Raw genomic sequence first — 12,653 nt, 5'->3', positions numbered from 1 at the left:
GAGATACTTTTTTTTATTGGCAGAGTTGAGGTGACTACCAATTTTTTTTTTTGCTGGAATCTTCCAAGGAAACTATTCAGCTAATTAGATGGAATCTGTTGTTTGTGTTAAAAATCTTGCTAAGCTTCATATGATCCTCTGGAACAAGCGTCTTTACTTACCCTTTTTAAAAACAATTTCTATCCTTGCATTTTGTTTGCATAACAAATCAATTACATGACTGCTCAGCTCTGTTGAGCAAGCTTATTAAGCTGTTGGAAGGTGTTTAAAGGTTTAAAGGTCACTTGAATGCCAGGGACAAGGGACAGTGACAATCCCCCAGCAGGAAAATGCCCTAGAGACAGACAATATATACATATGATCAGTGCCCAAGCCCCCTTTCCATTAAGCTAGGACCAAGGAGGGTCAGGCAATAGCTACTGGTGACATAGCAGGTAGACCTATAGGCTTTCCCAAAACCCCCTCCCCCTTGCTCACTAGGATGGCGAGGTTGCAGACACTATAAGAAACTATCAAGCTTGAGTAGATCTTGTACCCTAGTGTAGCAGATTGACAGGCTGGGACGTTTCCAATAGGCTAACACAACCCTATGTTCCCCCTTTGGCTTAGGACTTAGTTGAGAAGACCCACAAGTTAGGAAAAACTTGTTGAGGGTCTTATCATTTGATCAGTCATAACTTTTTACATCTTTACCTTCAAAGAGGTAGGTTCCAATACAGTATATTTAAGGCTTAACTTTTTGTCTTTAGCAAAAGTCAGTGATCAACTACTTTTATATCTATAAGTAGGAGATGATGAATGGAGAACTATTGATTTAAAAGCTCAAGATAGAGATGACTGGCGAAATCTAACCGAGGCCCTTTGCGTCAATAGTTGTAGGAGATGATGATGATGATGAAGTTTGTTATATCCAGTCAAGTTGTCTTCTGGATGTATGATAAAGTGATTAGTGACAAAATTGTTAATTTAGAAATACAGTAGTGTACTGTATAGTTTTAGAGCTTCATCTAGTTACCATAGTTTTTTTTTTTTAATGTTACCTGTTTGGTAATATGTTTTATTTAGGGATTCATGTAGATGCCAAATGTAGTGGCACCACATCCTAAAGGTGATGGTAACATAAACCACAGAATTGTAAAAAGTAATAGTTTGTGATTTCTAAGATTATATAGTGAATGTTAGTAATTTTCTACTATACCAACAGATTTCTCACTTTGTACTTACAATTCATCTTCCTCCCTCTCATATTTCTAGGTTACAGACTGTACAAACAGTGGCATTTATAAAAAGTAGAATACTATAATAAGTTTGCATTATTGTAGTAAATTATATTAGATATTGGATTTTTGTATAGTGCAATACTGTATTTTCATTAAAATCATGCTAGGATGCTGTATTTGAGCACCTGTATCACATTTCAATTTCATCTCTGCTTTTCAGTTGTGGAAAGCTCTTTAAAAGTAATGAGGAAGTAGAATATCATGCTATAAAATCTGGCCACGAAAACTTTTCCGAATCCACTGAGGAAAAAAAACCCTTGAGTGAGGAGGAGAAGCTACAAAAGGTATGTACTGTATAGAGGAAGTTTCTTTATGCATGTTATCAGCAGATTTTCATTTACCTTATGGAATCACATGAATGTTAGAGGAATGTAGGAACAATTTTTTTTGCATATAGAGATTTAAAGCCATCTGATTTGAAAAGTAAATAATTTATAAGTAATATTGTGTAAAAGAGATTAGAGCGTTATTTACTCGTAGAAAAACAAATTTTTTCAATATTAATCTTACCCGTTGATCATGTAGCTGCAGCTCTGCTGCCCGACAGAAAAAACCTACGGGCGGAATACGCCAGCGATCGCTATACAGGTGGGGGTGTACATCAACAGCGCCATCTGTCGAGTAGGTACTCAAGTACTTCTTGTCAACAAAGAACCAATTTTCTCTCTGTCGTGCCACCGGCAAGACCTACTGAATACGCTGTTGTTTTCTGGAGTTGATTTTCACGTTATTTGGTGAAGTATTCTCTCTAGTTATTAGCTTTCGCTGTGCAGAAGTTATCCTCAATACTTTCTCACTTTCATTGATTAGATTTTGGATTATTTGTTGACGACTTGGATAGATTTTGGATTTCCCCCCTTTGACTAATTCAAGATGTCTGACCCTACTCAAGTCCCCAAGTACAGGAAGTGTAGCGCTAGGGACTGTTCTAGGCGTCTTCCGAAGGCCTCTATCGATCCGCACACCGTTTGTTCCAATTGTAGGGGTAAAGCCTGTCAATTGGAAGATCGATGTGAGGAATGCGCTGGGCTTTCGGAATTCGATTTTCAAGAATTCCTTAAGTATGCACGTAGGCTAGAGAAGGATAGGATCAGGAGGAGTTCGTCTCGCTCTATTGATTTTTCCTCTCCCCATGCCCCACAACCTATTCCTTCCCCTGTAGTGGTTACACCCGACCCTCCTACTAGCTCTCATCAACCTTCGATGGCGGATATGATGCGTGCCATTCAGGCTCTTGGTGAGAGAGTTGAGTCATTAGCGAATGACCGCAATCAACTCATGGCTGACGTCAGGGAGTTGAAAGATAAAAGTGCAGTGGGAAGTGAAGTGAGTGTCAGTGCAGTGAAAAGTGTCAGTGTTACGCATGAGGGTGCGTCTGTTCGTGCCTGTCGTCCTCCCAGTCCGGGACCTCTTGCAAGCTCCCAAGCCCAGGGGAGAAGCAATGTCGTACGACCAAAGGGTTCGACAGGCCTTGATCAGCGGACAGACGTTCCCTCCGTGGTTGAGGACGTATCTTGCCGAGATCGTCCCACCCACAAACAGACGAGTGAGCCCATTCATTCCTCGTCTGCGGAAGAAGTTTCTCGACAGAAACGCTGGACCAAGGTCTCACGACCTCTCAAGCGCAAGGTCCCTTCCGAGCGAGTCCAACGGCCCAGGTGTAGCCACTGGGTCAGTTCGGACTCGCCGCAGTCCTCCGAAGACTGCACACCTCCCAAGAGAGGTAGAGTGGTTCCGCAGCAGGCAATCACTCCGTCTGTTGCCGCACCAGCCGCTGTAGACCCTAAGTGGTCTTTGCTGCAGTCTATGCAGACTCAGCTAGCTTCCTTCATGCAGGAGTATCGTGCTGAGAAGGTTGACGCTGCACCCGTTAGCCTACAACCTGCCACGGTTGTGCGCCCAGCTGACACTGCGGCTGCCTGCTCCCACACTCCGGCTGTGAGAGCTCCACCACCTATGCGCAGTCGACCCTGCCAGACGCATGTTGACGTTAGCCGACGTGCGGCACCCTCCGTTGACGTGCGCGAGCTACCGCATCAGCAGGAAGGTGGAGTCAAGCTGCCGTGTTTTGACGCGGTGCGTCAGTCTCCGCAACCCACGGTGGTCCCCACCACGCACCACCACTCCGCTTTGGTTGTTGCCAGCTCTCAGACTGACCAACAGCGGCATGATGTTGGATCCAGTGCAGCTACGCATGCACCCGTGCTGCCGGATTCAGCCGTTCAGCTTTTATCTCCTCCTTTGCCGCTTCCTCCTCAGCATTCGGATGAAGGAATCTCTGATGACGACGAAGCTGCGCATTTGGACGACCAACACTCCGACATAGATGAACCCAAGACTACGCCTCCCTCCTTAGACTTTAGGAAAGTCCTTGCCCTGTTTAAGGAGTTGTATCCGGACCAGTTTGTGTCTGCAGCTCCACGCTCACCTCCCTCTGAGTTCGCTTTAGGCATGCAGTCAGCAGCTCCTGCCTTTACGAAGCTCGTACTCGCTCGCTCGTCCAAGAGAGCTTTAAGGGTACTGGGAGAGTGGTTGCAGGCCAAGAAGCAACTTGGGAAGACATCCTTCATGTTTCCCCCGGCCAAGCTTGCTTCCAGATCTAGCGTCTGGTATGCCACGGGAGAGGTTCTCGGCTTGGGAGTTCCTGCCTCTGCCCAGGGCGACTTCTCAAGTCTGGTAGACTCTCCCCGCAGACTGGCTATGAGACGCTCCAAGATTTGCTGGACTTCTTCGGACATGGCCATCTTTTGAAGGGAGTTTTCCGTGCGTTCGAGATCTTTAACTTCCTGGACTGGTGTTTGGGAGCGTTGAGCAGGAAGACCTCCCCTTCGGATAAGGAATCTGCCATGCTCATCATGTCCTGCATGGACAAAGCCATACGGGATGGGTCTGGCGAGCTTGCGGCTTCTTTCGTGTCTGGAGTTATCAAGAAGCGGGATCACCTTTGCTCCTTCTTGTCGGCGGGAGTCACCCCATGTCAGAAGTCAGAACTGATGTTTGCTCCGCTATCGAAGTGTCTCTTTCCTGAAGAGTTGATCAAGGGGATTGCCGCCTCGTTGATCCAGAAAGACACTCATGACCTGGTGGCGTCATCCGCACGTAAAGTCACAGCTTTACCTTCCGTGCCTAGACCTAGGATGGACACACCAGCGTCTAGGTTCATTCCGCCCTTTCGTGGCAGAACCTCCAGCAGAGGAGGTACTCGTGCCGTTAGTCAACGTGGCAACAAGAAGAAGGGTTCCAAGTCCTCAAAAGGCAGAGTCTGACTGCCACCTTCTTCAGACAGCAGTGGGAGCCAGGCTCAAGAACTACTGGCAGGCCTGGGAGAACAGGGGTGCAGACGCACAGTCTGTGAAGTTACTCAGAGAGGGGTACAGGATTCCATTCTTGCGCAAGCCCCCTCTAGCAACAACTCCCATCGACCTCTCTCCCAGGTACAGAGAGGAGGACAAGAGGCTAGCTTTACAGCAAGAGGTGTCTCTCTTGCTACAAAAGGGAGCGGTAGTCATAGTCCAGGACCATCAATCCCCGGGCTTCTACAACCGTCTCTTCTTAGTGGCGAAGAAGACAGGAGGGTGGAGACCGGTGCTAGACGTCAGTGCTCTAAATGTCTTTGTCACCAAGCAGACGTTCACCATGGAGACGACGAAGTCGGTTCTAGCATCGGTCAGGAAGGAAGACTGGATGGTCTCGTTAGACCTAAAGGACGCGTACTTTCACGTCCCCATCCACCCAGATTCCCAACCTTTTCTAAGGTTGGTTTTTGGGAAGGTGGTATACCAGTTCCAAGCCCTGTGCTTTGGCCTAAGCACGGCACCTCTAGTGTTTACCAAACTGATGAGGAATATTGCCAAATTCCTGCATTTAGCAGACATCAGAGCCTCCCTCTATTTGGACGACTGGCTTTTAAGTGCTGCGTCAAGTCGTCGCTGTCTGGAGACTCTAAAATGGACTCTGGATCTGACCAAGGAATTGGGTCTCCTGGTCAATATGGAAAAGTCCCAACTCGTCCCATCCCAAACTATAGTATATCTAGGTATGGAGATTCAGAGTCAAGCTTTTCGGGCTTTTCCGTCGGCCCCCAGAATCAGTCAAGCCCAAGAATGCATCCAGAGCATGCTGAAGAAGAACCGATGTTCAGTCAGACAGTGGATGAGTCTGATAGGGACGCTTTCATCGCTGGACCAGTTCATCGCGTTAGGGAGACTCCACCTCCGACCCCTTCAGTATCACCTAGCTGCTCACTGGAGAAAGGACATGACGCTAGAAGCGGTCTCAGTTCCTATCTCCGAGAAGATGAAGTCTGCACTGACTTGGTGGAAGAACAACATTCTGCTCAGGGAAGGTCTACCACTGGCTGTTCAGACCCCCGACCACCTTCTCTTCTCGGACACGGGCTGGGGTGCGACACTGGACGGTCGGGAATGCTCGGGCACGTGGAATTCGGATCAAAGAGCACTGCACATCAACTGCAAGGAGCTACTGGCAGTTCATCTGGCCTTGAGAAGCTTCAAGTCCCTCCTTCTAGGCAAGGTGGTGGAAGTGAACTCCGACAACACCACAGCCTTGGCGTACATCTCCAAGCAAGGAGGGACTCATTCGATGACGTTGTTCGAGATCGCAAGGGACCTCCTCACCTGGTCAAGAGATCGAAACATATCTCTAGTAACGAGGTTCATTCAAGGCGACATGAATGTCATGGCAGACCGCCTCAGCCGGAAGGGTCAGATCATCCCAACAGAATGGACCCTTCACAAGAATGTTTGCAACAGACTATGGGCCTTGTGGGGTCAGCCCACCATAGATCTGTTCGCTACCTCGATGACCAAGAGGCTCCCAAATTATTGCTCACCGATTCCGGACCCAGCAGCAGTTCACATAGATGCCTTTCTTCTGGATTGGTCCCATCTAGACCTTTATGCGTTCCCCCCGTTCAAGATTGTCAACAAGGTACTGCAGAAGTTCGCCTCTCACGAAGGGCGATTGCCAGAGCAAGGAGGACATCCACTCTCAAGGTCTACCAGTCAAAATGGGAAGTCTTCCGAAGCTGGTGCAAGGCGAATTCAGTATCCTCAACCAGTACCTCTGTAACTCAGATAGCTGACTTCCTTTTACACCTAAGGAAGGTAAGATCCCTTTCAGCTCCTACGATCAAAGGTTACAGAAGCATGTTGGCAGCAGTCTTCCGCCACAGAGGCTTAGATCTTTCCAACAACAAAGATCTACAGGACCTCCTTAAGTCTTTTGAGACCTCGAAGGAGCGTCGGTTGGCCACACCAGGTTGGAACTTAGACGTGGTTTTAAGGTTCCTGATGTCAGCAAGGTTCGAACCGCTTCAATCAGCCTCTTTTAAAGATCTCACTTTGAAGACTCTTTTCCTCGTCTGCTTAGCAACAGCTAAAAGAGTCAGTGAGATACACGCCTTCAGCAGGAACATAGGATTTACATCTGAAACGGCTACATGTTCCTTACAGCTTGGTTTTTTAGCTAAAAACGAACTCCCTTCTCGTCCTTGGCCCAAATCGTTCGAGATTCCAAGTCTGTCCAGTTTGGTTGGAAACGAACAAGAGAGAGTACTATGCCCAGTAAGAGCTCTTAAGTACTATTTAAGACGTACGAAGCCATTACGAGGACAATCAGAAGCTTTATGGTGCTCTATTAAGAAACCTGCTTTACCGATGTCGAAGAACGCAGTTTCTTATTACATCAGACTTTTGATTAGAGAAGCTCATTCTCATCTGAATGAGGAAGACCATGCTTTGCTGAAGGTAAGGACACATGAAGTTAGAGCTGTCGCAACTTCAGTGGCCTTCAAACAAAACAGATCTCTGCAGAGTGTAATGGATGCAACCTATTGGAGAAGCAAGTCAGTGTTCGCATCATTTTACCTTAAAGATGTCCAGTCTCTTTACGAGAACTGCTACACCCTGGGACCATTCGTAGCAGCGAGTGCAGTAGTAGGTGAGGGCTCAACCACTACATTCCCATAATCCCATAACCTTTTTTAATCTTTCTCTTGAAATGTTTTTATTGTTGTTTTTGGGTTGTACGGAAGGCTAAGAAGCCTTTCGCATCCTGGTTGATTTGGTGGGTGGTCAAATTCTTTTCTTGAGAAGCGCCTAGATTTGAGGTTGTGATGAGGTCCTTTAGTATGGGTTGCAGCCCTTCATACTTCAGCACCTAGGAGTCGCTCAGCATCCTAAGAGGATCGCGAGGCTCAGTAAGGAAGACGTACTTAAAAAGGCAGAGTAATTGTTCAAGTCGACTTCCTTACCAGGTACTTATTAATTTTATGTTTGTTATTTTGAATAACTACTAAAATGAAATACGGAATACTTAGTTTCTAATGTTAACATGTATGCTGGTCTCCACCCACCCCCCTGGGTGTGAATCAGCTACATGATCAACGGGTAAGATTAATATTGAAAAATGTTATTTTCATTACTAAAATAAATTTTTGAATATACTTACCCGATGATCATAAATTAAAGGACCCACCCTTCCTCCCCATAGAGACCCAGTGGACCGAGGAGAAAATTGGTTCTTTGTTGACAAGAAGTACTTGAGTACCTACTCGACAGATGGCGCTGTTGATGTACACCCCCACCTGTATAGCGATCGCTGGCGTATTCCGCCCGTAGGTTTTTTCTGTCGGGCAGCAGGGCTGCAGCTACATGATCAACGGGTAAGTATATTCAAAAATTTATTTTACTAATGAAAATAACATATTTCCATGAATCTTCCCTTTTAATCAAAATCTTAGAAGTATGAGCTTTACCACCACAGAAAATAGAAATATATTTTATGTAAGCCATCTTTAACTTTCTCATTCTGGGACACAGTGCATATGGCCTACTGCATGCCAATTACCAGGACTGATAATGCACACCTAACTTGATAATAGTAGAATACCACTTAGAGCAAAACTAACTTCATATGTGAATCTAATTAGTAAAACTGTTAAATAGATAGAAATATTGTTTAAGTAAATATGGATTGAAGATGGTGAACAGAAAAGAGCACAGCTTTTTCAGCGCTTACAAAGAAAATTGGGCAAATAGACAAAATCACTAATCTATAAATAGGTTTCGTATTAAACCTATAGATATATAATGGGTTGATAAAGAATACATAGAGGTATAAGAGAAACACTTCACTTACAGTAGTTCTTAAACTTACACTAAGAATTAGACTTAAAAGATATCAGAACCTACAGTCAGCAAAACAATATTTGGTAGGTTGTGTTTTTATTTTCAAATAAGGAGAATTTTTCAATATTAAACTTACCCGATGATCATATGGCTGTCAGCTCTGCTGCCCGACAGAAAAACCTACGGGCGGAATACGCCAGCGATCGCTATACAGGTGGGGGTGTACATCAACAGCGCCATCTGTCGAGTAGGTACTCAAGTACTCTATGTCAACACAGAACCAATTTTCTCTCTGTCGTGCCACCGGCAAGACCTACTGAATACGCTCTTGTTTTCTGGATTGAATTTCACGTTATTTGGTGAAGTATTCATCTCTAGTTATTAGCTATCGCTGTGCAGAAGTTATCTTCAATACTTCCTTGCATTCTTTTTTGGATTTGGATTATTTGTTGACGACTTGGATAGATTTTGAATTCCCCCCTTTGACTAATTCAAGATGTCTGACCCTTCTCAAGTCCCCAAGTACAGGAAATGTAGCGCTAGGGACTGTTCAAGGCGTCTTCCGAAGGCCTCTATCGATCCGCACACCGTTTGTTCCAATTGTAGGGGTAAAGCCTGTCAATTGGAAGATCGATGTGAGGAATGCGCTGGGCTTTCGGAATTCGGGTTTCAAGAATTCCTGAAATATGCACGTAGGCTAGAGAAGGATAGGATCAGGAGGAGTTCGTCTCGCTCAATTGATTTTTCCTGTCCCCATGCCCCTCAACCTATTCCTTCCCCTGTAGTGGTTGCACCCGACCCCCCTGCTAGCTCTCATCAACCTTCAATGGCGGATATGATGCGTGCCATTCAGGCTCTAGGTGAGAGAGTCGAGTCATTGGCTAATGACCGCAATCAACTCATGGCTGATGTCAGAGAGTTGAAAGGTAAAAGTGCAGTGGGAAGTGAAGTGAGTGTCAGTGCAGTGAAAAGTGTCAGTGTTACGCATGAGGGTGCGTCTGTTCGTGCCTGTCGTCCTCCCAGTCCGGGACCTCTTGCAAGCTCCCAAGCCCAGGGGAGAAGCAATGTCGTACGACCAAAGGGTTCGACAGGCTTTAATCAGCGTACAGACGTACCCTCCGTGGTTTCGGACGTATCTTTCCGAGATCGTCCCACCCACAAGAAAACGAGTGAGCCCATTTTGTCCTCGTCTGCGGAAGAGGTTTCTAGACAGAAACGATGGACCAAGGTCTCACGGCCTCTTAAGCGTAAGGTCCCTTCCGAGCTAGTCCAACGGCCCAGGTGTAGCCACTGGGTCAGTTCGGACTCGCTGCAGTCCTCCGACGACTGCACACCTCCCAAGAGAGGCAAAGTGGTACCGCAACAGGCAGTAACTCCGTCTGTTGCCGCACCCGCTGTTTTAGACCCTCAGTCTCAACGGACAGTAGCTCCGTCTGTTGCCGCTTTTGTAGACCCTAAGTGGTCTTTACTGCAGTCTATGCAGACTCAGTTAGCTGCGGTTATGCAGGAGTTTCGTGCGGAGAAGGTAGACACTGCTCCCGTTAGCCTACAACCTGCCACGGTTGTGCGCCCAGCTCACGCTGAGGCTGCCTGCTCCCTCACTCCGGCTGCGGAGAAGGTTGACGCTGCACCCGTTAACCTACAACCTGCCACGGTTGTGCGCCCAGCAGACGCTGAGGCTGCCTGCTCCCACACTCCGGCTGTGAGAGCTCCTCCACCCATGCGCAGTCGACCCTGCCAGACGCATGCTGACTCCCACAGACGCACGGAGCACTCCGTTGCCGTGCGTGAGCTACCACAACAACAGGAGGGTGGAGTTAGGCTGCCGTGTTTTGACGCGGTGCGTCAGCCTCCGCAACCCACGGTGGTCTCCGCTATCCTTCCACAGTCGGGTGTAGACTCTTTGCGCACCCACTCAGCTTTGGTTGTTGCCAGTTCTCAGACTGACCAACAGTGGCATGATGTTGGGTCCAGTGCAGCCACGCATGCACCCGTGCTGCCGGACTCAGCTGTCCAGCCCACTCCGTTGCCTCTTCCTCCTCAACATTCAGACGATGGTATCTCTGATGATGACGAAGCTGCACATCTTGACGACCAACACTCCGACATCGAAGAACCCAAGACCACGCCTCCCTCCTTAGACTTTAGGAAAGTGCTTGCGCTCTTTAAGGATTTATATCCAGACCAGTTTGTGTCTGCAGCACCACGCTCGCCTCCCTCTGAGTTCGCTTTAGGCATGCAGTCAGCAGATCCTGCCTTTACGAAGCTCGTACTCGCTCGCTCGTCCAAGAGAGCCTTAAGGGTACTGGGAGAGTGGTTGCAGTCCAAGAAGCATTTGGGAAAGACATCCTTCATGTTTCCCCCGGTCAAGCTTGCTTCCAGATCTAGCGTCTGGTATGCCACGGGAGAAGTTCTCGGCTTGGGAGTTCCTGCCTCTGCCCAGGGCGACTTCTCAAGTCTGGTAGACTCTCCCCGCAGGCTGGCTATGAGACGCTCCAAGATTTGCTGGACCCCTTCGGACATGGACCATCTTATGAAGGGAGTTTTCCGCGCTTTCGAGGTCTAACTTCCTGGACTGGTGTTTGGGAGCATTGAGCAGGAAGACCTCCCCTTCTGATAAGGAAACTTCCATGCTCATCATGTCCTGCATGGACAAAGCCGTTAGGGATGGGTCTAGTGAGCTTGCGGCTTCTTTCGTGTCTGGGGTACTCAAGAAGCGAGATCACCTTTGCTCCTTCTTGTCAGCTGGAGTCACCCCTTGTCAAAAGTCGGAGCTGATGTTTGCTCCACTCTCGAAGTGTCTCTTCCCTGAAGAGTTGATCAAGGAGATTGCTGCCTCCTTGATCCAGAAAGACACCCATGACCTGGTGGCGTCATCCGCACGCAAAGTCACCCCTTTGCCCTCCGTACCTAGACCTAGGATGGACACACCAGCGTCAAGGTTCATTCCGCCCTTTCGTGGCAGAGCCTCCAGCAGAGGAGGTGCTCGTGCCGGAAGTCAACGTGGGAGTAAGAAGAAGGGTTCCAAGTCCTCTAGAGGCAGAGTCTGACTGCCACCTTCTTCAGACAGCAGTGGGAGCCAGGCTCAAGAACTACTGGCAGGCCTGGGAGAACAGGGGCGCAGACGCACAGTCTGTGAAGTTACTCAGGGAGGGGTACAAGATTCCATTCTTGCGCAAGCCCCCTCTAGCAACGACTCCCATCAACCTCTCTCCCAGGTACAGAGAGGAGGAAAAGAGGCTAGCTTTACAGCAAGAGGTGTCTCTCTTACTACAAAAGGGAGCGGTAGTCATAGTCCGGGACCATCAATCCCCGGGCTTCTACAACCGCCTCTTCTTAGTGCCGAAGAAGACAGGAGGGTGGAGACCGGTGCTAGACGTCAGTTCTCTGAATGTCTTTGTCACAAAGCAGACGTTCACCATGGAGACGACAAAGTCTGTTCTAGCATCGGTCAGGAAGGAAGACTGGATGGTCTCGTTAGACCTAAAGGACGCGTACTTTCACGTCCCCATCCACCCAGATTCCCAACCTTTTCTAAGGTTCGTTTTCGGGAAGGTCGTATACCAGTTCCAAGCCCTGTGCTTTGGCCTAAGCACGGCACCTCTAGTTTTTACCAAACTGATGAGGAATATTGCCAAATTCCTGCATTTAGCAAACATCAGAGCCTCCCTCTATTTGGATGACTGGCTTTTAAGAGCTGCGTCAAGTCGTCGCTGTCTGGAGAATCTACAGTGGACTCTAGATCTGACCAAGGAATTGGGTCTCCTGGTCAATATAGAAAAGTCCCAACTCGTCCCATCCCAAACTATAGTTTACCTAGGAATGGAGATTCAGAGTCAAGCTTTTCGGGCTTTTCCGTCGGCCCCCAGAATCAGTCAAGCCCAAGAATGCATCCAGTCCATGCTGAAGAAGGACCGGTGTTCGGTCAGACAGTGGATGAGTCTGATAGGGACACTTTCATCACTGGACCAGTTCATCGCGTTAGGGAGACTCCACCTTCGCCCCCTTCAGTTTCACTTAGCTGCTCACTGGAGAAAGGACAAGACGCTAGAAGCGGTCTCAGTTCCTATTTCCGAGAAGATGAAGTCGTCACTGACTTGGTGGAAGAACAACATTCTCCTCAGGGAGGGTCTGCCACTGGCTGTTCAGACCCCCGACCACCTTCTCTTCTCGGACGCATCGGACACGGGCTGGGGTGCGACGTTGGACGGTCGGGAATGCT

At 48.0% G+C, this 12,653-nt stretch overlaps 1 protein-coding gene across 1 annotated transcript in view; it reads left to right on the top strand.

Annotated features, from left to right (window-relative positions):
* The window catches only part of LOC137629379 (UBX domain-containing protein 1-like), a 72,946-nt gene that overhangs the window by 26,489 nt on the left and 33,804 nt on the right, over positions 1-12,653 (top strand). Inside the window, exon 4 of the mRNA XM_068360634.1 lies at positions 1,441-1,564. Coding sequence (XP_068216735.1) covers positions 1,441-1,564 — 124 coding nt within the window. The remainder of the gene's footprint in view (positions 1-1,440; positions 1,565-12,653) is intronic.

This window comes from Palaemon carinicauda, chromosome 2 (genome assembly GCF_036898095.1).
Source record: "Palaemon carinicauda isolate YSFRI2023 chromosome 2, ASM3689809v2, whole genome shotgun sequence".
Lineage (NCBI taxonomy): Eukaryota > Metazoa > Arthropoda > Malacostraca > Decapoda > Palaemonidae > Palaemon > Palaemon carinicauda.
This window is presented reverse-complemented; position numbering and strand designations above follow the sequence as displayed.